The following is a 25,013-nucleotide window of genomic DNA, read 5'->3' as shown; positions in this document are numbered from 1 at the left end:
AGAAGCGTCCTAAAATCATATATGAAGAATGTTTTACTTAAAAAATATATTTGGCTATACTATATACCAATTATAATTCATTAATATTATCAGAATGTTTTATATTAATGAATGCTTATATTTAAATTGAATAAACTTTAAGGAACATATTAAGTACTTTGAAGAACAACCGAATTCGGTTAGCCACAAAATGATACATCAAGTTAGTAATTCATTATTTTAAAAATTTAATTTACTTAAAAAATAAAATAGGCCGAAAGGCTATCACCTTTAATGGGACTTACGTAAATCAAGATTTAACCATTCTAAAAAACATCCCCTAAAATCTTAATTTCGGCTGAATTGATAGAATAATAATAGCAATTTTGAATTAATTGAATAATACTAATGCATTGAATAATCAGGGTTGCCACTCAAATCAGGGGGGAAAAATCCATGTTCTCACATATAATATAAGAGGAAGGGTGCGAACAGCACTCATGTGCCAATTATAATGGAAAAACAATATTCCATAGTTTAATGAGTGGAAAAAGCAAGGTTCTTCAATAAATGTGGATGTAAGCAAGATGCAAATTTTAAAACAGTAAAATTTTCTTGGACATGCGTTTATATAATTTTATAGAATTCTTCCCAAATATAAAACATTCTGCTCAAAAGCCCCTCTCTCTCTTTTTCCAATTTAAGTAACACAACTGGTCTTTTGGCATGACTAATAGGAGCCTGTTTGCCTATATTAGTTCTTATTCTCTTCTTACAAACGAGCAGTACATAGCAAACGGATTTTTAGGGACTAACCCATTAAGCAAAGTCAGGATTCATATTTTTAACCGACAAATCTGTATTAAAAATTATCAGATTTTGTACAGCTCAATGTTAAAAAAATCTCTAATCTACACTGAATAAACTCACAATTCCTTAAATAATAATCAAACCATTCAATAAACTCGCGTGCGAGTGACTAAAAACCACCCCGATGCATGCTTTCGAAAACTGAATGCTGCCATTTCCACCAAAGAAATGATATAATTCTCTCACGCAGTTTCGCGCATTCTCATTAACTGCAATCCGGGAATCTCATGGGAAGAAAACAACTGTCGTTGAAACCGAAATGAGACTGATCTTATTATCTAATTATCTAAAAGGGACTTATCTAAAAGGGAAACGAGTAGAAAAGGGGAGAGTTTCTGCGATGACACAGCTGTTCCATTTTTGATGTTATGGCTATATTCTTGCAATATTCAGAGATTGGCATTTTTTAGATTAAAAAAAAAAGGAATTAAAGAGCTTAACATTCCTTTATTTTCCAGGTGCTGTTGCAACCCTGATAATACTTATACTGATTGAATATTTAAATGAAACGAAAGAGAGAAAAAAGGTGAATGAGAAGATTTAAAAAAGAACTTGAAAATCTAAGAGATATATTAATTATTTAGGGAACTATCATTCTCAGGGCTCGAATACGAGAAAATGATGTATAATAGGATGAAAATCCTCCGTATGTTATTATTTTTCGATATGAATTTCAGGGTGAAGTGGTCACTCCACCCTGAATTTAAAAATTATATAATTTACATTATATTTAAAGATTTATTATTATTTTTTAATTCAAAAACTACAAATTATACTTCCCGAAATAATAAATGCTAGATTATTAAATAACAACGTCCAGTGTTTTAAAGAAAACATACATTTTAGGGATTTTCTTTTCAAATGAAAACCTTCCCTCCCTATATGATCATCTGTCTTATTAGAAAACTGATCTTAATTATTTGAAAACTGAGTTTACTAATTATTATTTGTTTTATGTTATTTCTATTTACCATTCTTTTTATATATTATATATATGAGTATATATAAAAATTGAGATTATTTTATAAAACGTTATACCTTCTGAAGATCATTCATTAAAAAAATTATTAAAATCTATTTTATTTGAAATAGTAAAATTCTATAAAATCTTTACATTCCTTATGCTTATTTCGTTTGAAACATTATCAACAAGTTCCAAAATATTCATCTTTAATCTAAAGGGATAGTTTTTTTATAAAAATAGTAAAAAATTAATATTAAAAAATAACATGTGCAAAATAGTATTTATTTGGTGTAATAAAACTGAATATATTTATAATAGTATATACCATCCTTTTCTTCACATAATATGCATTATTCAATAAAATTTTATAGCATATATCTAATATACTTTATTAAATTTGTCACAATTTACTTTTTCAGTAATGTTAAATATTATAAACAATTATTTTTTTCTTTACTGGTTGCAAAATAAATTTTTTAACGAACCTTAAATGTCTTTAAATCTTAAAAATCGTCAGTTTTTTTACATTGGCAATGAGCAAAATAAATTTTTAATGATCCTCAAATACTTTTAAAATTTAAAAATCCTTAAAATCTTAAAAGAATTGGAAACTAGTTGTGTACCTTTTAAGACAATTTCATATATTTGTAAAGAAAAATGCTATTAAATAATTAATTTCAATATGATCTTATTTTTTAACACAAAGTATGTAAAAAACATATATTAAAATTACGGAAGAAGCTTTCTACGGTTTTCTGATGTTTTGGTTTAAGAAAACAAACACCTCGTTTTTTAAAACCGAAACCTGTAAAAAAAATCACATTAAGTCTTCTAAAATTTTTATAAAGGTTTCTTACATGTTTTGATTTCAAAAAATATGACATGAATTAGTAAAGAGCACTTTTAATTTACAAATGTAAGAATATTTTAGTACCTTGTAAGGGCTGTGTTTGGGGCATAAGATGTTTGTGAATACAAGTAAAATAAATTGAGTCACCATTCAGTTTCATGTGAACGTTTGACTTTATTTCACATCAAAACATTTGCCTCGAAGGCATACAAATACAAAAATTAATCTACTTTCCAATAATAGAAAAAAAAAAATACATGAAATTGTTTGTTTGGACCCAAAAAGTTTATAAATCTGATTAGCCATAAAAAGCTTGGAAACGAATCTCCTCGAGGTATTCCTTTCCAAAATATATGCAGGCTACAAAAAATATATGCACTTCGGAAGATGATATGCGGAATCATTTCATATAATATAAGGCACTTTGGGAACGCGCATCAACAGGTTTCTACAAATAGTTCTTCCAAACAGTCACCGAGATGTTGTGATATGCTTGGTCTGCGGAGAAGATTGTCCAGGTAAAATTCAGCGGGCGACTTCATTTTAAAAACTCGATGCCCAAAATGAGAAGCGAGTTAAAACGGACAGAGTAGAGACGATTTCTTTTTTACTTATTAATAAACAGAACATCCAACTGTCGGGACTGGATAATATAAACAATTTGAAATATCATTTAAAACTAACTAATAAGGCACTTAGTGGTTATACATATCATAAAATACATTTATACACTATCTAATAACAAATCAAGAATGCAGCAAAAAAGAGCACGAAAGGCTCGAAAGAAACAGAAGGGAAGAGATCCTAAAGAGAAAAACACAGGAAATAACAGGTCTGCTTGACACGAAGTCAAAAGGAAGAAAAGACAAGTCCTTCTCTGGAACAATAAATGAATAACAGTTTTTTTTTAATTCAACAATTATAATTCAATTCTCAGCAACCAGGAACATCCGTTTGCTTCATGCTGTGTAACTATGTTGTAATGGTCTCAGAAAACAATCGCATGCATGGAAAGTTTCTGGACAAACAAGCAAGCCAAAATGATCACTACGGCAGTAGTATGCACGCTCACGCACATTGGGTTGACATGTATCATGGTGGACCATCCTATACAGAAAATTTTTCGAAATCGATTGAGTTCCAAACAGATAATTTTAAATACATTAAAAACAGATTCATACAATAGAATTATTATTTAAGTTAAAAAAAAAAAAAAAAAACCAGAATCAATGTGCAAAACTGTATTTGCTGATGGGACATAAGGAATATGCCTGCTAGAAATCGCCGGTTCAACACGCTGATGGATACATGTTAAAAATTTAAGCAAAACACAAAATACTAATCTAATTTACAAAGCATAAAATAATAGTCTATTTTAGAAGGATCTCAGGGGCCCTGGCTAAGTAGCAAACGAAGGCAGCAACGGATGTTCTGATGGCAAAGAATTGGCGAGAAACAATTTTGCACCAACACCAAGACATTTCCTCGTATAAAATGTACAACAGCAGTCTGAACATCGCTGCCGGGAGAGTCTGCCATGGCTTGTCGACTGAGAAACGAATCGGCAAGCGATGGCAGACAGCGGACGACACATGAAAACACTGAATGCCCTCTCGCGGCGAAACTAGGGTGAGCTCCTCTCAGATCAGAAAAATCATCTTCTTCAAGTGTGCTTCCATTTTAGAAGAACAGGGAATATGTATGAAACATGACAACCAAATATAAATTAAAATCTGATACTCTGATTTATTCGAAGACATTTAGAACACCGGTTTTCTAAAAAATAGGAAAACACACGATTTTTATTCAAGATTTTTTTATTGTTTTTTAGAGACTGACGAGTCTTTTAATATTTTCTCAAAAATCTAATAAAAGTTTTATAGATTTTAATAAATGATTCGTAAAATTTACTGTAGAAAAACTTAACAACAGCTCATTAAGATAGTTGCTAAGCCTTTCCTGGATAGAAAATGATACCCCCCTGACTTAATCTTATCATAATAATAAAAAAGAATACAATGTCTAAACTTTATCGTTATTCGTAATTGATAAAAAAAATCCGGATGGCTAGGGCAGGATGATAGAGAAGTAAAGGCAACACAAGAGAACCCCAGTGACGTCCGGGAGTGTGCTTCATCGAGGCAGGAATATCTACATCTGCTGGATGATCTCGTACTTCTGTCGGATGTCCATGGGCTCTTTCTTGGGATCCTTCTTGCGCCGGTTGGCGAGCATCTGACGCATTTCGGAAGCGCTCATGTTCAAGTTGAGCATACCTTCTTCCAGGGAGGTCGGGCCGTTGGAGGTGCTGCCTCCACCCACGCTGTTGGTGCTGCGAGAGCTCTTCGTGGAGTGGGGGGAGTCGGGAATGGAAGGGGTGCCATCCATGGGAGTGGAGCTGCGGGAAGTGTTGGCCTGCAAAGAGAGTGAAAGAGCGCCAATGAAGTATTAATCAATGACAAATAAAGTCATGACGCGTTTTCTAAAACAGATTTTGTTTAAACCATTTTGCTTGTTAAAAGTGAATAACTCTAGTTAATCTGTCATATGTACATACAAAATACTTCAGGAATCTCAAATTTCACACATGCGATGAAATTTAAAAATTCATTTAACATCCCAATTAAAAGAATTCTTAAAAGAAGGTCCAGGCGGGGTTGCTCTTCGGCGGCCCCATCAAGTTTCCCGCATGGCATCTGGCTAGGTTCGGGATATCGCACAGTATATTCGAGTCGCTTAATACTTAATTCCACATGAGAAAGTTAAAGTTATCTTAAATATTCGGGCCTCGAAGTGAGCTTCGTATTTTAAATCGATTACAACTTTGATCTAATTACAGATTCAAATACAAAACGTCACACAGCTCAGATGCAACAAGAATCCATGAATTAAACTAATGTTTCTGACAATTATTACTCGAAAGGAAAATAGGCTACAACTTTGAAACACAGTTTAAAAAATCCCACCTCTTCTTTGGTCTTTTGTATAGGACTATCAAGAACTTTAGGTTTCACAATTTGAGGGCTGGATTTTTCCTCGATTATTTCCGGGGGCGGCGGTTGCTGCTTCTCCGGCGTGCCGTTAGCAGTAGGGGTGGCCGATCCATTCTGCTTGCCATCCTGGAAAGACAAAATAACTTTAGAAATTCGATGACGACATTTGCAATTTCAAAAATAGTACACGAATATTAGACTCAAAATAATATTAATACTTTTTTTTTTTATGTAAACGCATTTTTTAAAATAAACTTATTAGTGTATTAAAAAGTAAGTTTTTAAAAAAATTATTTTCGACTTTTTAGACTTTTATCATTAAAAATATTTCTCTACATTATGAATGTTTCCCCGATTCATACACAGAGGCGCAGTGTGTATAGAGATAAACATCTAATCAATCGCTTAGTTGATAAACAAATTCTAAAAACATTAAAATAGTGTATCGTCAAAAAGAACACAGATTCTACAGAATTTCAAAACTTTGGCACATAAAGTGAGTGAAAAATCGATGACACATTTTCGATTCTTGTTTTCAAAATTCTTAAATATAAAATAAGTCAAGTTAAATAAAAGTACTTATAAATAGAGTTTTCTTCACCAATAGAGACACATTGCCGAAAATATATTATGAATTTTTGTGCACTATTAAACTTATCATTTTTTAAAACTTTTATTTATTTACAATTTCTTAGAATTAGACAATCGATTATACAATACATTACACTTACAATTACATAACCAAAAATTCTACATTTAGCCAATACTTAAATTTCAGTTTACCATAATTAATTCTAGAGGCAGATAGGTTTACATGCTCACAGTCTTGCAGCTTGTACAGCTGTACTTTGGATTGGCGAGGAGGTTGGTGCTTGATAGGCGCACTGGCATTATTAGAGAGTGTTACAGTTCGAAGTTGCAAGTAAAAAAAAGCTGAATAGCGCTAGATCGTTCAAGAATTTAAATCAAGACGCGAAACTAGCAATCCAAAAAGAAAATCTTTGTGGCCCAACAAACAAAATATTACGCAATAAAATAATTAGGAAAAACAGTACGGAATTGAAGATTCACCGTATCGTATATACAGCAACACGGAATCAAAAATACGTTGAAAAAAAAAGTCCAAAACTTAAAAATGAATACAAAACAACATTTATTTCAATGAAGTTGAACTACTTGAATTTTAAGAAATTCCGGTTTGAATGTTCTCCAACATGGGCATACGAAATTATTTTCATATTAGGAAGGATTTATGGGTGTGAAGTAATAATTCATTTTCATTCATGAAAAGAAGTCTCCTGTCTGATTCAGAATTGCTAGCATTCCTCTCGGATCAGTTTAGAGAGTAATCACTGCAGATACGGTATTACTCAAAGAAGAAAAGACGGGATTAGAAAAAAGATACCAAGTATCACTAAGAAAATATTAACTTTATCATTGTCCAGATTCTTCTTTTATTATTTTATTTTTGAAAGAAACCAAATTTTTAATAAAGCTTCTCTACCCTCCCAGATAAACTTAAGACGTGCCATTCAGATTTGAATTTCACATCCCTGATTTCAATAAGGAGGTATAAAGTTATGTGAATTAGATTTATAAGTCGAAACTATTTAGGGCAAGAAAATGATTTTGTGGGTCTAAAACTCAGACTGGTAAATAAGTATGGCTTTATTAACGTTTGCGAACCAAAAGAATTTTAAATCAAAACATAATAAACATGCGATCTACGAGAGATTCGTGTATATATATTTTGCCGTCAAATCTCTTGCTGGAGGATTTAAGGCGTTTAACGGATATCGAGATCACGGAATTTAATACAACTCAAAGAGTGGAATTATATTTAGTCGAATAATTCGACTTATCTGTTGCTAAACTTATAAAAAAATAAGAAGCTAAAGAATTCTGAATTCAAATAGGTATTACTTCACAATTTTCATTCCTGGTAAGAAATGAAACGAAAAAGATTAAGAAACACTCCCATAATTGTTCTTTCGCCTACGACGAACGAGCCCGCGGGAGGGTATCCAAAGAACAGCGGATCCACCAGGTAGATCCGTTCTCAAAACACAATTTTAACCTTTTAACTCAACATGATGTCGAACTCCGCAGCATTTAAGTTTACTTATAGTACGAGACGAAAATACTAAGCGTCATAATATTGTAATAGCCAATGTCGTCAGAAGGTGAAAATAAATACAGAAAGTTTTATTTCATTTCAGTTTGAATCATTTTCAATTAAGAATTCAAAGAGTGCTAACAAACTGGAATGGCTGAGATCGCCTCTATGAACAGGGACGTTTAAAAGATAGGCTAGTGCAATAACACGATTTCAAGAATTTTAAAATTTAAATAAGTATTGAAATAGTATTTTTCGAACTGTTCATGAGCTTCAAACGCGCAGTTTTCTGTTATACAAAAAATTCTTCGCTCTCCCCATTTCATTTATGCGTGCAATTTTTTTTTACGCACCCAAGAGGATGTTAAAAAAAAAAAAGACCAATGGAGTCTATGTGTTGATATTTCCTAATGGTCACAACAAAAGCCAAACAATAGTGAAGAGGAAATGAAATGATTAAAATGGATTTGAAAGAAATCGAAATAAGTTGAATGCTACTACTTTTCATCTATATTCTTTCATTTTATCTTAATTAGTAATTTCTTAAGTAATTTCAAAACGAAATCAAGGTGATACATTTTATAACTATCAAGCGGCTGTGAACAGACACAACACAATTATGATTAGACTGTAGTTTAGCAGCCGAATGTATTATGCACACCTGCTGGGATTTAATAAAGTTTCCAGCTTATAATTATATTTCACTCTGCATTGTGAAACTTGTACCACGAAACGGATTACCAAAACCGTTAAATAATTCTTAGTTTGGCTTGATTAAAATTTTTCGGCGCGGATGTCAGTTTTGGCTATGCAGTGCTAGATCCAATACTAATAGACGTGTTAGATCCGCATATGAAACTGTAAGAAAAGAAAACCGGAAATTTATAACTAAAAAAACGAATTGTCATGAGATAAAAACCTAATCAAGACCAGGAAACTTGAGAGGCTGACAGAATGATTCTGATAGGTAAAGTTGGAAAAAAAAAAAAAAAAAAAACAAAGAACGTTTAGTTATATTAACGTCCCGTTTTAAAGCAACTCTAGGGCTATTTTGGGAAGGGACTCGTCATTTTGAACCGAGGTCAAACGAGGACCATTGGTACCTGCCTCTCCAAACTTCCACGCCACACCAGCGGGAGGGCGTTTGGCTCTGACGGGCTTTATGTGCACTAGGCCCGCTTATACGACGGTTCTTCGGTGGAATCGGTCTCGAACCTGAAACTCTCCGGTTCCGAAGATAAGACCTTACTACCCAGCCACAGCGGCTCTATTTAAAAGAATAAAGAAACAGCTATAAATCTAGATGAAAAAAGAAATAATGAACCTTAATCCCAGACTCTTAAAGGAATTAAAAAGAAGAGCAAGAGCAATTTTGGAGACAAATTAATCAAGTAATGGCACAAAAGCCATTTTTGGCAATGCTCTGCCAACCACATGTTTGAATAATCAAGTAAGGACAGGAAATTAAGAACAATTTTGGCGCTGTGAGGCAAAGCATGGGTACACTGCAAGAATGTAACAGAGCGATTGCATGTGGTTGACAGGAAAATAATTCGCCGAAGAATTTGAAATGGACTCGTGATTTCCAGAGTGCTTTCATGTATGATAAACAGACTAGAAAGCGCCCTCTGGCTATTTACTGTGCACAAAGTGAACGGAAAGAAGCAGATCGGATCTTCTAGGCAAGATCGACTCACCAGAATACACTTCGAGCATTCTTTCCAGGACATTCTTGACTCGCGTAACCCGGGTGGGAGGAATAGAACATCGTTTAAGCCCGAATGAATTCCACGTGGTAAGCATCCGCCGAGATGCGTTGTTTTTTAAGAAGCGTCCTTCACCCCCTTTTCCCGGAGAAACACCTGCTCGAGCGCGGGAAGGTTGGGAGAACAGGTCACGGACTCGGCCATATCGGGCTGCGTGAAATGGGCAACCGCGCATGCCCTAACATTGAAAAAATCGGCATACATGTCATGACGGAGGAAAAAAATCCTATTTCCTCAAATGCTTAAGCTTCAAATCTTTAGAATCCTCTCATCGGTTTTCCTTGGCGACCAGGAAGGAAAGTTTTAAAATAAAATTGTATTAAACTCGGATTTATCTGCTCTCATCTCTACTTGAACTAGAATGCAGAATAAATAATTTTCCTTTACATAATTAAAAATAATCACTTTATAATTCATAAATATCTGCATACAACTGGAATAGAATGGTTGAAATCGGTGGGAGCATTTCCCCTCGACATTCCCGAATAGCATTGTATTCGGCTTTGTCACATAACGAAAAGACGCGCATTTTGGATTTCCGCTGATCAGTTGAGTTCCAAGTCTTGCACTCATCTATCATTTAATGTGACGATCACAAACGAAAAATCACGCACTTAACGAGTCACATCCTTGTGTTCTCGTATTAAAATACGCACGAAGAGACATACCAACAGAAAGGCTATCCATTGATTGGGTTCATTTTTCATACTCACTTATTATTCTGTTGACAAGCCATATTTCAGCAATCTAACTGGCTGAGTTTTTGAGTGACCGTATCCACGGCCCTACAGCACTTTGACTTCTCTAAGACTGATTCCGTTGACAGAAATCTTAAATTTTTGTGGAAAGACCACATACGAAATTCCATTCACTTCATTCAATGCATTTTGAATTATCGTGTTAACAGACATTTCACCCCCCCCCCCTCTCCACCTTTGTCGAATGACTCGGGATAGAATCGTAGCGATGCATCCAAATCTCGAGGTCGAAGTTTTTGACAACGGCAGTACATTTTTTATTTTATTTTTTTTGTATACAAAAAAAGTAATGGGGGATTTATCGACAGAGAATTAACAAATTTAGTATACAAATATTATTTGGATCAGCCAAGACGTTCAGGCGACACACACCAGGCACTTAATCTCCGAGGACATGAACACACAATTATAAAAAAAGAAAAAATTATATAACGTAAATAAGCGCCAACAAAATTACCTCAGTTACTTTTCTTCTACGGAGGGTTGAACAATTAAAAATTTTAACATATATATATATGAATTCCGTACAAATAGAATTGAACATTTGTTAATGTTTCTTTCAAATAAGTCTCAGAAATGTTTTTTTTCTTCCCTAATACGTAATAAAAATACCGCACATTACAGAGCTAAAATAGTGGTTTAAAAAAAGAGATTTGTGTAAATAATTTCTTAAGAAGTTTGTAAAGTACTATTTACAATTTAAACTTTAATACAGAACAGACCCAATACGAAATCTCATAATACAACTTTTTTTTGAGGATTATTTTGTAAATAATGAGTCAATTTTAAAATCATTGCTATCTGTTGTATCAAATAATAGCAATAAATGGCGCTATTGTTTTTACAAATAAATTTCCTAATCTAAATAAATAAAAGATTAATAGCACCAATAAAAAATATAGTACTAAAGATTTGAAATTTATTAGTACCTTCACTATACGTAGCGAATGGCTACTTCATTTCAGTTTGTAGATTTTAGAAATACGATATTTTACAAGGAAAATCTCTTTTAAATGACAGTTTCAAGCAGAAAAATAAATATTCTATCTGGATTTCAATGCGCTGAACGATTCCATTTCTAGCACCATTTTAGAGAGTGGATAGGATTCTGTCATACTATTTTGCATATAAAGTAGCATGATTTACGTAATATGTCTATATTTTCACTTTTAAGTAACACAGTTTGCCTTCTTTTTGGCATCGATTCAGATTCTCAAATGACCTCACCGCAAACGCATGCGCGGTTTGAACACGAAATTCTTTTTGCTGACACACTCGTATCTTTCCGTTTTGTTTACCTTGGGCCTCTGAAGCAACGGCCTATCACATGAGTGTCAAGGAGACACCAAAAATACAAGTAACTTGTTACATCGCTCAGGTTTCATGGCCGTAATGCTTGTGTCACGAACAAGAGGAAATCATTGTAGAAAGAAAGTAATGAGGTGACATGACAAATGTTACTCAAATTGTTACTTTACCTTCTCTCGCTGGGAAGTTCAGATAATAGAAAATGTGAGAAGATTCGGAAAATATATATAAGGTTATATGACATGCAACAAGATATGGCTTTAAATTAAGAAGTTTTTGTTCATTATTTTTGATCACAAATATGAACCAGCGGAAATGCACTCCCTACAACTTTGCACACTTTTAAAAAAAGCGCGCGATTTGGGTTATCTTAGAAAGGAAGTCGGGTAAGAGTTTTGGAACAGTAACTCCTAGCTGCCGTCCATTCGGTCCGAACTTGGACAAAAAGAGACAGTTTTAATGATCATTTATTAAAATTTGCGTGCGAAACTAGCTTTGTTTCATAGTTAACGTGCACACATGGACATGGATGACTTCTCTCCAAATGACAGAAATCAACAATTCTAGTATGCCATTCGACACCTTCCGCTTAGTTCATTATTTTGGTACAAAATTCACAAGCACACAAATGGAGAGATTGCGAGGCAGCCAATCATCCACTGAATATGGCCTAAAGTTTATTTAATTATATTAACGCTACATTTGGAAGCAACACAAAGGCTATTTTGTGCCAGATTTCATCATTTTGAACAATGATCAGACAACACTCGTGCTGACACCTTCTTTCAAATTCCTCCACACCTCTGCAGGAGGCTATATGACATGCAACAGGCCATGCATATGCAAAGGATTTTAAATGGGATCGAATTTCGAACTTGGTGCCCGTGTGCTCAAAAGTCGGGACCTTATCATCAGGCCATGACGGTCCCCAAAATGTGATATAAATAAAATCCAAATGGGGATAAAGCCACACATAATAATGGTGGAGTGATCTGTTTATCTCGTTGCAATGCTGACAGACGGACAAAAAAACTTCTTGTTCACATTCAAAAATTTGATTTATTTCTGCAATCCTATTGAAAAATGATGCGTCAAATGACACGTCTAACCAGACAGTGAAACCTTTTATAAATAAATTAACAATAATAAAAAAAAAGGCTGGCAGACAACAAAAACTTTTATATAACTATTCCAAAATTTGATGCAGTTCTGCAATTTTTATAAAATTATGTGCTAAATTTTATTTATTTTGTCGGCGCATTTTTTACTTGTATGTGAACTGATCGACTCCTCTGAAGTTCGACACAAATCTGCAATTTCGATATAAAGGCCATTTGCGCCATTTCATTGTCGTCATTTCTACTTAATGCTTATTTTGGTGTCAGGACATTCTAAAATATGAAGATGAATAAAAATCCCCACGTCTCATTTTTTAAAAAAATTATCACACTCTCTTCATATGTTTCTTTGCATACAAAAAAACTAAAGCTACTTCATAAAGTGAAAGTGACATTTATGACCCATTACACATGCGTAGATAAGGCTATATCTTAAATACAAAAAGAAAGAAAAAATGCAAAATTTCTTCTAAAGAGGCAATTCGGTATTTACAGGCAATATTTAGAAAATCTGAATTGGATCATTTGCAAGCAAGGAATCATTTCTGGAAGATATTCCTGAAACCATACGGTGCACAAAAGACAAAGAATGCATTTCAAGCTCTCTCTTTCTATTTTCTCATTCGTAATTATCATAAAATCACGAGACTGCTTATGCAAAAGTTAGAGCTGCACAGCACATTCTCGGATATCGTTAAAGTGAACACACTAGTAAGTGACTGCAAGATGAGAAAACTTTCGATGAAAAAAAAATGACCTTAGCTATGAAATGGCAGAATTAGAAAGCCAATTCGTATTTGGTCAAGTCTGAGCAACTTAAAAACTTCATCATCTAGATCAGAAAATATCTCAATATTTATTTTATACGAAGTTATTAGCATCTACTCATGATGATTTTTAAATGCCCCCCCCCATCAGAGTTTGAAATAACAATAGCTGAAATAATGCTATTCATTACGTTACAAAAACTGTAGGCTCTTTTTCTTTGAAAAATATATATAACTGTTTAAGGGCCGGTGGACTTACGCTCGAGTCATTTACGAATATAAGTTCTTAATTATACCTATTTTGAACACAAAATGCTGAAACAAAAATCTAATTGTTCGGTATTTTTTTTTTTTTTTGGCAATTTCTATGTTTATTATTCTTTTAAGAGAATACTAATGCACATATTAAAATCATTCATCATTTTCAAATAGTGCAAAAACCACTTCCTAAACAATGCGATTTTTCTTGTTAATATTACAATCGACAGAATGTAGATATTGAGAATGAATTTATTCTCAATATCTACATTGGATTTATTCTCAATATCTACATATCTAGAAAAATTGAGATTTTTTTTTTTCTTTCAAATTGTCTAAAACGGGCAACACGCCAAAGAAGGTGCGGCAGCCCGATGACTCCAGCTGGTACAGTGACATCAGCGCCTGATAAGACGGACAATTAAAGAACAATGGCGAAATCGAACTGCCTAATTCTTTATCAGTTGCCACCGATAAATTATCTAGAGCTAAAAAAGGATCGAAGCGGGGGGTTTCGTAGATAGTGCCGAAAAGAGAGACACTGAGAGTTCGAGCTTAATCATGGTTTCGCGAGTGCAAAAGATAATTTTGATGAAATCTTCATTTGGATTTACAAATTTTACAGTAGTAAAGTATTACACAACAATTACTTGCTTGCATATAAATGAAATTGTACGCGCCCTGAAGCAAATATATCTGCTATTTGAATCATGTTCCCAAAGTTTTTATACACAATAATCCAATGAAGCATTAATAAACGATACAGAAAAATTAGGTTTGATACATTTATTTGGAAAATTTTGGTTTAAAACATTTCAATGAAGAGTTATTGTTTCCTAATTTTGCTCATTTACCTATCTGAAATATATCAACTATTAATATTTCCACACCCCACTTTGCAGCTAGATTTACAGTTCAAAAATTCCTAATCCAACAGAATTCGAGAAATTTGTGATAATTTTTCTCTCTCCCCCCTCTCACCCACTTCAACATATCCTAAACTACCAGAAATCAAATATTTATATTATATAATTACGATTGTATAGCGCGCAGACAACAAACTGGAAAACCACAATGATTATTCCACTCCTCTTTATGCTCAACGCTGCAATCATCCCACAGAAAGCTGAGCGGAGTATCTGATTCATCACAAAAACAGCGGCCAGCGATTTAAAATAACCTCAGACGACCAGCTGAAGATGAATTTCTTCAGCCCTGATACATGAGTGGGAAAATTTTTTCTCCATGCCCTTCACCAAAGCGTTACCAAAAATTTTGGACTTAAAAAAATTATTCTATTCCAACAATACGTATCACAAAATGCAATTCAAAATCTGAGCAGACTCCTATTTCACGTTTTTGCAAATAACTGACATCCATTTTGTGAAGATTTTCTTTGGTAGGCAATAAATAACTTGGGATGTTTTAAAAGATGACAAAATAAGCACACTCGCTTTCAAGATGATTCTTACTTATCATAAAGATGAACGTGAGCGTTGGTGCTCTAGAGGCCAGACTGCATGATCATACACATTTTGGAGGGTGAGAATTTATACCTCGGAGCGATTTTTTTAAAATTTTAAATTAGAATTTTACTTAATTAAAATTAAACCGAATTCTTTCATTTTTCCGCGATGGTTTTCGAAAATAGTATCGCAAAAATGATTTTTATACCATTTCAAAATTTTAAGAAAGCGTCTTTTTAATGATACGATACCAATTTAATAATCATGCGAATCCTTTCTAAATTTTGGCTTTTAAATTTTTTTTGTCTAATTTTTTACAATAGATTACATTGTTGCCCAGACTATTTTTTCAAACCGTTTTCATCATTTCATCAACTATCTATAGTGTGATTTTTTTTTCAATTGTTGAAAGCTAAAGAAGATGGTTTTTATTTAATATCTGGGTAGCTTACGAGACTGAATAAAAAAAAAAAAAAAAAAAAAAAAAAAAAAAAAAAATGCTGGTGCAATACCGTGAAATTTTATAGATAGATGTCCCGGACATTTACATTTTTAATAGTGCTATGATGCCGTAGGATTGGTCTCCATGAGAAAGGTTAATGCACACACTGAACGGAATATGTGCAAGACAAAATAACACGGCTTTAAAGTTTAATAATTTGCTAGAATCATGAACATGAAGTTATGTTCATACGATTAAAATAATCAATATTCCTGGCAATCAGGTGGTCACCAAAGGCAACCAAATCTCCTCCATTGGTAGGAAAAGAACTCAGTAACATCACGTAGTCCTACTCTAATAAGGGTATTTTAAAAATCTATGAAAATCAACATTGGGAAAGTCCATGTCCACGAATAAACTTATAAAAGAAATTAAAATAACATTGTTTAACATCTGACACTTTGAGGGAATCATAAACATGAAGTTATATTTAACGACTTTATTGGAATTAAATATAGCAAATATCGCCGAGGAAATAGCTGGTCACCATAGCACAGTTTCTCTCAATCTTTAAGAGAAGAAATTTGTAATGTTACCTGATTTTATACTAACAAGGCGATTTAAAAATCAACGACGTATCTTATAATATTTAAACCAAAGTTTTTGAAAAGACAAGTACTTACACTTCGCACACCATATAAAATACTTTTTTGCTATAATTATTTCAGAACTTGCAAGTTGCTAAAAGTGAGCAAAAGTAGTAAAGTCTGACATTTATTTTGATTATTTAAGTGTTTTAAGAAAAAATTAAAAATAATAAATAGCAGAAATATCGCAGTACCAAGAAATGGACCCCACAATGGGATGTGCAAATTTCAAGCCATAAATGTTTAGTAATGTAAAAGCAATTTGTTCAGGAAATCATTAAGATAGTTTTACAAAGAATTAATGCCGGAGAACCAGTTGGTCGGCAAAGGTGGCTAGTAAAATATATTGAAACGGATTAAAGCATGCATATGCACTTTAAAATTGACAATTTTTACGTAACACCTATAAATAAAACTGTGAGAAGAGACAGATTTAATTAATTTTCTTCAAGCTATTAAATTTTAGTGTGCATTTAAAAGAATTTGAAAGTAACGAAAGGAAGTAAGAGCTGAAATCTTTTTTTTTTTTTTTTTTTTTTTAATGTGACAATACAAGATCAATTTGAAAATAGTAAAAAGTTTGAGGTTGGAAATCTCTTCTCAGCAATGACTTAAGCAATTCCAGTTATGAAAAAACATTTATTATAAAAGTTGTTAATTTTATTTAAATGAGAATTAATTCCCCAAATTTGTTTTATTTTTCTATCTTTAATTGCAAACAGCTCTTTGAGCTGATGGTCAATCTACGAACTCATCCAAGATATTTAATCTCCTTAGAACATATCCTAGGGAAGTTAAAAACCTATAACACACACACAGTTTTTCTGCAAGTCGTGTCACGAGAAACACATTCCATAGGTAGTCTTTCTGTAAGGAATTTACTTAAAATGTCGCCTTTTACTTAAAGCAATAAATTATGTTTCTATTTAAAGTAAATTCAGTATTAAACTTGAGACAAAAAAAAATGAAGTAGGTATTTGCACTACAAGGGTAGTTATGCCCGACAAAGATGAACGATGAAAATCATAATATTCATTTTGAAAAGCAAAGAAATAGTAAAGGCTGCTCAAGTTCGAAAGATGAATATAGTCAAGCGGCTGACTCTTTGGCGGATTTAAGATTTCATTGTTTCTTGGTGTTACTGTTGCACAACTACAATTTTTAGTTGAGTTAATTGTTTTTAGTTCTATAGGCATTTCAAGAGTCAGTCGAGATGGGATGTAATTGATCACATATGGAAAGATCCAAGATTGCTTAGCTGTGCAAAACCGCTGTTTATATAAGACTTCCACTGTCTTATATAAACAGCGGAAGAAGTTGCTAGGGATACAACTACAACAGGAATATGAAAGCCAAATTTATGTTGATAGGAAACTCAACCTACACAAAACAAATTTTTTAAAAAATAAAATAAAAATGCGCAAAATAGCTGTTGATAGTAAAATAAAGACTCATAACTGTCGTTTTATTCTTTACACATTTGTACAAAGTTGAAGGGATTTTCTGCAACTTACATCAATCAAAAAATATATCTTCAAATCCGGCTTATTCGTGGCAAAAATAACACGCTGAATAATCTCGATTGTCGAAATGATTAAAAAACAGACAACAAATCACTTGTACTCAGAACCGCGCGATTGTTCTCCAAAGTCATTTCATTCACTTAAAGTATAAATTTTTTCCCCACTTCATTTCAGCGTCTGCTCGTCCGAGCCAATCGCGCCTCAACATCGGCGGCCCGGAAGGTCGATGACTAGGGTTTATTTTGACTCTGAGACCTCGGGTTCGCGGCTTTTAGGACTCAGCTCCGGCTCAAGCAAAAAGTTGCAAAATCTCATTGATGCGGCAGGGTCCTTATCGTCGCCCACGGCCCCGAAAAATCCTTTTTCCCTTCCGACAAATCAGAAGACAATGGTGCGCGGGTAATTGTTTCCGCTGTCCCACACACGGGCGCCAAGGACGAGACGCAAATACGACGCCACTGCCAGGAGAAACGCCCCATTGCGACACAGTTCAGCCCTTTCGAAGAAACGTTCGAACTTACGCGAGAAGGAGGCGAATTAATATCTAAAATATAGGACAACAGAATCGAAAACAGCCCGATGATGCAGCAAATGCATAAGTCATTCCCAACAAGAAGTGAAACTACTTTTCTAAATCAATGGGAATTCTCCTCCCCACTTACATCCACCCCCCCATTTCCTCGTGTTTCATACTAACATAATATGGCAGCTTCTCTCGAACAATCTATAGAAAGGTGTTGCAATGTGATGAAAAAAGCCACGAATGCCTTTTGGAAGATTTTCTTACGTTAAATTGCAGCCAAAGTTAAATTAAGATATATAAAAGTTGATAATAAGACAAAAAAAAAATCACTTATTTACGTTGTTGCGTATCAGAGTAGTCGCATTTACACTCGGGCGAATGTATAGACCAAAGTTGAACTTGTTGGCACCTTTGATCAAAAGTTTGAGGAGGTTAACAATTTTGATGATAAAACGATATGCCTATTCCATCCATTTACCACGTTGAATTTCTGAGTTCACATGCAGAAGCAGACTTTCTATAGGCAGGTTTTGTTAAAAATCTTAAAAAATACAATAAACTTCATGTATAAAAATTATTTACCAAATTTCCACTGTCCAGCTGGATGTGCTTGGATTATCGAATTCATAGACATAACTTCCAATATGTTTTCTAGGAAGTTCATCAAAACCTCGAAATCGTATATTTTGACGATTTCTCTCAATACCAGCAAAAGTAAAAAATGAAGCATCCACGTTTCCACAAATTCTTCGTCTATTTGGGTAGTAAAATACCATTACACTATTATTTGGTAACTACAGACTAATCCCGGAAGAGCAGTATGGAAACGGCACTGTCAATAAATGCCTAAACGTGAATTGAAATCAATACAGAATAATTTACAACTCGAGCTGTTTTGGTGGCCCACAAAACTAATTTTTATCCTTTCTTTCAATTTTAGATGTGATTAAAGGAAGAGTGGCATCTTAATGGATTAAAAAACAGTACACATGATTCCAAAAGAGTGTTTAGATTCTACAACTGCAATGTCTCCTACCGAATGTTGGGTCATTCGAATCTGTCGGTTTTTGAGAAAAACTAAAAACAATTGTTTTTTGCGATAGTAATGAAATTGATTCAATAATATACACGTACCATTTCATTTGAAAGTGATTTGTCATCTGCTGTTCATTATCATTATCCCTCTCTCGTAGAATGTACCTAGTTTATGCCAAAATATTGCAGCAGGCGTTGTTACATATAGAAATTTTTTAAGAAATTCCTTTCCTTTAGCGAATTTTGCAATGACAGTCTCTACGTACCTCCAATTCAGGATTATATGGAAGATAAAAATAAAATATCCTAGCCAAGTTCCAACAATTTCTGGGAGATGCCGGACAATAGCAGTCTGCTGCTGTCCAAGTGAAAACTATATCCTTATGATTCGCGAATTCTGGCGCTTTTTGTCAGTTTCTTATTTTAAATTGCCCAACTGGCTAATATATTTGATCGAATTAATTGTTTGATAAAGTGGCAGTTGGCTCATAATAGACAGTGCATTTCTAATCCCATCAATGGCAAAGCATAACTTTCTATGATCAGATTCGGGCTCAATAAATAGCTGCTCCCTGGATCAATTCCATGATCGTTTTCGATCCATATCCTTATAATATCTATATCCTTTTCGATCAATATCCATTATCGTTTAATTTGTACGTAATAGATTAATCGCATGAGAAAATAGGACCCATTTAACGTTTCTTTTTTAATTGGTTGGGTATCCAATTATCAAGACGATTACCGAAGGTAAGTAGCATCTAGCACGACACTTCGAGTATCTTTGCGAGTGGTAAAGTATTAATAATTTGTGACCAATGCCTTCATTCAGCAGAAGTCGTAGATCGTTTATAGAAACAAAGCCGAATTTAAACTCAAAATTCGTCTTTTGAATTTTTCTTCACTTGTACAATTGTTAAGCCCTGTTGCGACGACCTGTGCCCGCCTTGAGTCTGGCACATTTTGCCTCCTTCCTCCTCTCTTGTGGTTTTCTGGGGTTCTTTGACGTCTGTTCAATTTACTGACATCTTGCGGGAAGCTCCAGATCGCCGTACACAGGTGGGGGTGGTCAAACAATGGGTCAGTTGACAGATTTATGACTAAATAAGCAAGGTCACAGGAAAGCCCCCGGAATGGGGCTTTACCACAAAGCAGTTTAGGGGCTGCGGTAGCCTGCGAGTGGTGGCAAGGTCTTGACCTCGGGGCTGGATGGTACCAGATTGGCCGTGCAGTAACGTCGAGGAAACTTCGTATCAGCGTGTACACATGCACGTTAAATTCGTAATATCCGCCAATTTAAATAAAGCATATTAAATTGAAAAGTGAGCATTAAAATCTTCGGAATAAGGTCAATATTCCTAAAAACAAACATGCTTTTAATAATAATTTGATAATAGAGAGTAATTTGAAATATGAAACTTTAATTGCTGATTTAGAAATTGAAGCCGAATTACAGATTAAATAAATAAAATTACATACAGAATCTGGTGATAAAAAAAAAGTTATAAAAAATGCTACTTTCTCATGAAAAAGGATTTTATTTACGTTTTAAAAGAAATCATTTGAAATTTTATTTTATTTACTTTTTCACTTTTGAGTTTGGTCCTTTTTATGTTTCGTTTTGAAGCATCGCAAAAGCTATTTTGAAATTGATCTTGTAGTTCTGAATTGTGTCAGATCACGAGGATGACGTCAAAGCGGGGTACCTCCCTCTAAAGCCTCTAATAGATTGATCCAATCCATTGATTCCAATGGATTTAACAAGCTTCGGGCCCGCTTATTCAGCGATATTTTTAGTACAATCGGGTTCCGAAACTGGAAGGCTCCCGCCACCGAAACCCAAACCTTACCACCAGGCCTCCATATCTACTTTGAAGCATCGAATAAAGCTATAATGAGATCATTCAAAAAAAAAAAAAAAAAAAAAATTGTAACAGTACGTTGAAAACACTTGGTTGTTCGGTGGAATCCCTATTACTTTACAATCTCGTTATATATTATATTTTCGTTCCAATAAGTGATTATCAACAAATATTTCGCTTGAAAACTCAACACTTCATTACCTTGGTTATACTCTTTACCATTAATTTTATATAAAAACTGAATTACAGAGTAAAATATCGAATATCATTAAATAAAGCATTTTTGATTACTGCAGATGTGCAATGATGGAGTACTAAAATTCGAAGGTTCGGTACCTTTAGACTTCACCATTATATGTAAGATATTATATATGTAAACATTACTGTTCCATACGTCATAAATGTAATAAAGTAAGATTTTAATTATGTGAAAAAATAAGAGAAATATAGGAAGAATCTAATCTGAATGCGGTGAACTCTTTTTTTTTTTTTTTACAGAATTTATTAATTGGTTTCGCTTAGGTGGAATTATGATTGCGCATGCTAGACCGTTTGATATGTTTTCTGTTTCTTTTAAGTCTTGGGATCCTTGGTGCTATACGTTTCAATTTCCTTGAGGTGTTATGAAATTTACCTTTCGAATTTTTATGATTTTTTTTTTTTTTTTGAGAAATGTATTTGATGAATTATGAATATTATTTTGGGTAAAGAAAAAAAAAAAAAAGGCATTTACGAATTTTATATATAATTTAACCGCTTAACTGTTTTGTCCGAGTGCCATACGTGCATGGATTTTTCGAATTTTGATAGTTGTAAGCATAAAAATAACCATTCATAACGATTATAATTCAATATTAAAATTATTTCGAATACATAGATAAGTCAAGTATTCAATGGATTTCCATTTGAACCAAAATAAGAAAATATTCCCAAAATAGAAAGTCTAATCTTATTAGATAGTAAAGAAAATAAAACAGTTAAAGGGTTAATAATGCAGTGAAATTCTATTATAAATCAAAAAGATTGATAGCTCTCTCTTCTTTTCTCCAATAAGAAAAAGTTGTAGTTTTTCTTAGAATTTAATGTGCACGAAATCGAGAGATACAAGGTACAGCTTTTTCTTCGCGTGCTGCTTTCTTCCAGATCCATCCATCGTATTTTTCTACGACATCAATAATGACTTTATTTTATGAACCAATAAAACGCTAAAAATAGAATGCCTACTACCATTGGCACACATGTCGAACTTCCCACGAGGCAATTGCACAATACTGCGAATTCTTCCCGCTTAATGACGTTGTAATTGCAATAGAATCTGTCAAATTAACGTCGAATTCTCTGAGAAGGACTGCATCGATTATTTCGTTTCGAAGAGGTTCTTATCGATAGAAAGAAACTCAACAAAATGGCTTGCGCAAAAAACAAGCTGCTGATAACAGCATGCAAAATAAATATTAATGAAAGACTTTTAAAGTTCAAAAGAAAAATCTCTTTCCTGCTCAGCATCAGCAATAGCAAATTGTTTAGAAAAATCTTTTTGGTTTCAGTCGTTGAACTAAAATGACCCAAACTGTATGCTTGTTACAATTTTCTTTTCATTAATGATAAATGAATGCATTGTTTAATTATTGTATTCTTCGATTGCATGTAATCTGTAGCAGAATTTTGCCCCATCAGACTCAATAAAGTAGGAAATGCTAAGTTTTTGCACAATACGGTGTGTTTTGTTTTCAGTTCCGTCACTAATTTATAAGAATTCTGCAAGTCTATTGAATGAAAACTGCTGAAGATCTATCATGTTGCTGTCAAGAGTCTTCTTTATTGAATTCACATAATTTTGAACAGATCGATCCACAGATTTGATCCTAAATTGATATAAATCTACAATTCGAGCAATAAGATCATATATTAAACTTCATTTATCTATCCTGTTGCATTTTTTAATTCTTTTTTTTTTCTTTTTTTTGTGCAAAAGGACGAATAGACAACCAAATTTTATGTACACGAATATCTTCGAAAATTTTATACAAATCTACAAAACTGAAATAATGACAAAGGTACCAAATTGCATTCATCTAACTCGCTTCGTTTTTGAGTTATTGGCAGAAATGCATCCTTAAATGTTGTTTCGGAATGAGATATGTATAAAATTTGAATATTAACAACAACCAATTATTCTAACTATTATAAAACTTTATCTTTTAATATTTAACATAAAGAGGAACAAAAAAATCCATTAAATTCTGATATGAACTACCAGCAGAGCTCTGAACAAATCAGCCGAATCCATAGATCAGATAAATAGATGAAATCATTTTAATCTCTTCAAGAACCTGTAGCATCCATCATTTATTCTAAAAAAAACGTATATTTGCTAATTATAATAATCATTAATATAAAAAAAATTTAATGGAAAAATATGGTCTTTTTAAATAATTGTCAATAATACAAGGATCAAAAATAACAAAATGAACTTAACAAAAATATGGCAACCTTGATTACATTACATCCTAAGCTACAATACCGCTTACGAAAGAGTTCAGTTGATTAAAAACAAAGCACTAAAACCACTCTTTTTTTTTTTTTATTCAATAAAAGCTTTGATAAAAATTATCAGCATTTATCACAACGGGGAAAAGAGATTCCGTGAAATTAAAATGGCGATGAGCAGTGTTCCAGAAGATGGAATCGGAAACAGCTCTCAGGCTAAAACCAAAGTCACGTTTGGATCGAGGTTCGCTAAATTGTCTAACACGATGCTTTTGTGTATTAAGCAGTGATTCAGCTGCCCGTTGAAGAAGCTGCGATTGGAGCGAAGGTCAAGCAGAGTAGAATGGCATACAGCAGTAGGTCAACTAGTGAAACTGGTGGCGGATGTCGCAATGTTTGGCATTTGATGAAGACAGGTTTTCCTCTTCCATTGGAGGGCGGAATGTTTCAAGGTGCCTCAAAGTGTGATGTAATGTTTCTATAACAGGAGGATTCCGCAATTCGCAGAAAAACTTTATTCACACTATTGAGGAATCTTATTTCATGTCTCAAATTTAATGAGATTTCAGTTGCAATGGCTCAATCGTTTTGGACATTATGGAGACACTTTAGAAAAACAAACGAAAAATTTTTTATAAATATTTCAAACAAAACAGATTGCAGTCACTATTAAAGCTATGCCGATTTTTAATTTATCGAAAACATGTAATTGTAACATACAGACATTGACATACTTTATTAAAGGGTTTAAAAAAAAAATTATTTTCTAATTATTTTTATTCAAAAAAAAATATTATTATATGAATTGAAACTTCCTTTTATTTCGATTCGTTCTGATCAGTCAATATATTAAGAGATGCTATTTATAACTTATAATAGTTATAAAGAAATAATGATATCAAGATATATCGAAAAATATAGACATGCCTTGGACGATATATGGCGATGATGAAGTTCTGCCATCGCCCAGCCCTAGTCAATACTGCCAAGGAGGAATCAAGCTGACAGTACAAATAACAAAATTCTTTTAAAATTGCGATAAATGCCATTTCATTAGCATATTGAAATGTAGAATATATATGTACATAATCAAAAATATGGACCACAAAACAAGATTATAAAACCGAGAAGTAATAGTAAAAATATACTAAAATATAATTGGAACTTTAAATGACAATCAAAATATAATTTTTTTTTATTTAGAAATTTTTTATAGAATATTAAAAAGACATTTCTTTATAAATGTTTTCAGATTTTCATACCTTTGAAATTTTGTAC

General features: G+C 33.2%; 1 protein-coding gene across 1 annotated transcript in view; it reads right to left on the bottom strand.

The window, feature by feature from the left end:
- Window positions 1-2,812: 2,812 nt before the first annotated feature.
- The window catches only part of LOC129975685 (Na(+)/H(+) exchange regulatory cofactor NHE-RF1-like), a 103,398-nt gene continuing 81,197 nt past the window's right edge, over window positions 2,813-25,013 (bottom strand). The window contains exons 2-3 of the mRNA XM_056088812.1: window positions 5,630-5,782; window positions 2,813-5,078 (exon numbers count right to left, since the gene is read on the bottom strand). Of these exons, the coding sequence (XP_055944787.1) occupies window positions 4,815-5,078; window positions 5,630-5,782 (417 nt within the window). The 3' untranslated portion in view covers window positions 2,813-4,814. The remainder of the gene's footprint in view (window positions 5,079-5,629; window positions 5,783-25,013) is intronic.

This window comes from Argiope bruennichi, chromosome 7 (assembly GCF_947563725.1).
Source record: "Argiope bruennichi chromosome 7, qqArgBrue1.1, whole genome shotgun sequence".
NCBI classification, from domain to species: Eukaryota; Metazoa; Arthropoda; class Arachnida; order Araneae; family Araneidae; genus Argiope; species Argiope bruennichi.
The sequence above is the reverse complement of the archived record's forward strand: the minus strand, read 5'-3'. Positions and strand labels throughout refer to the sequence as shown.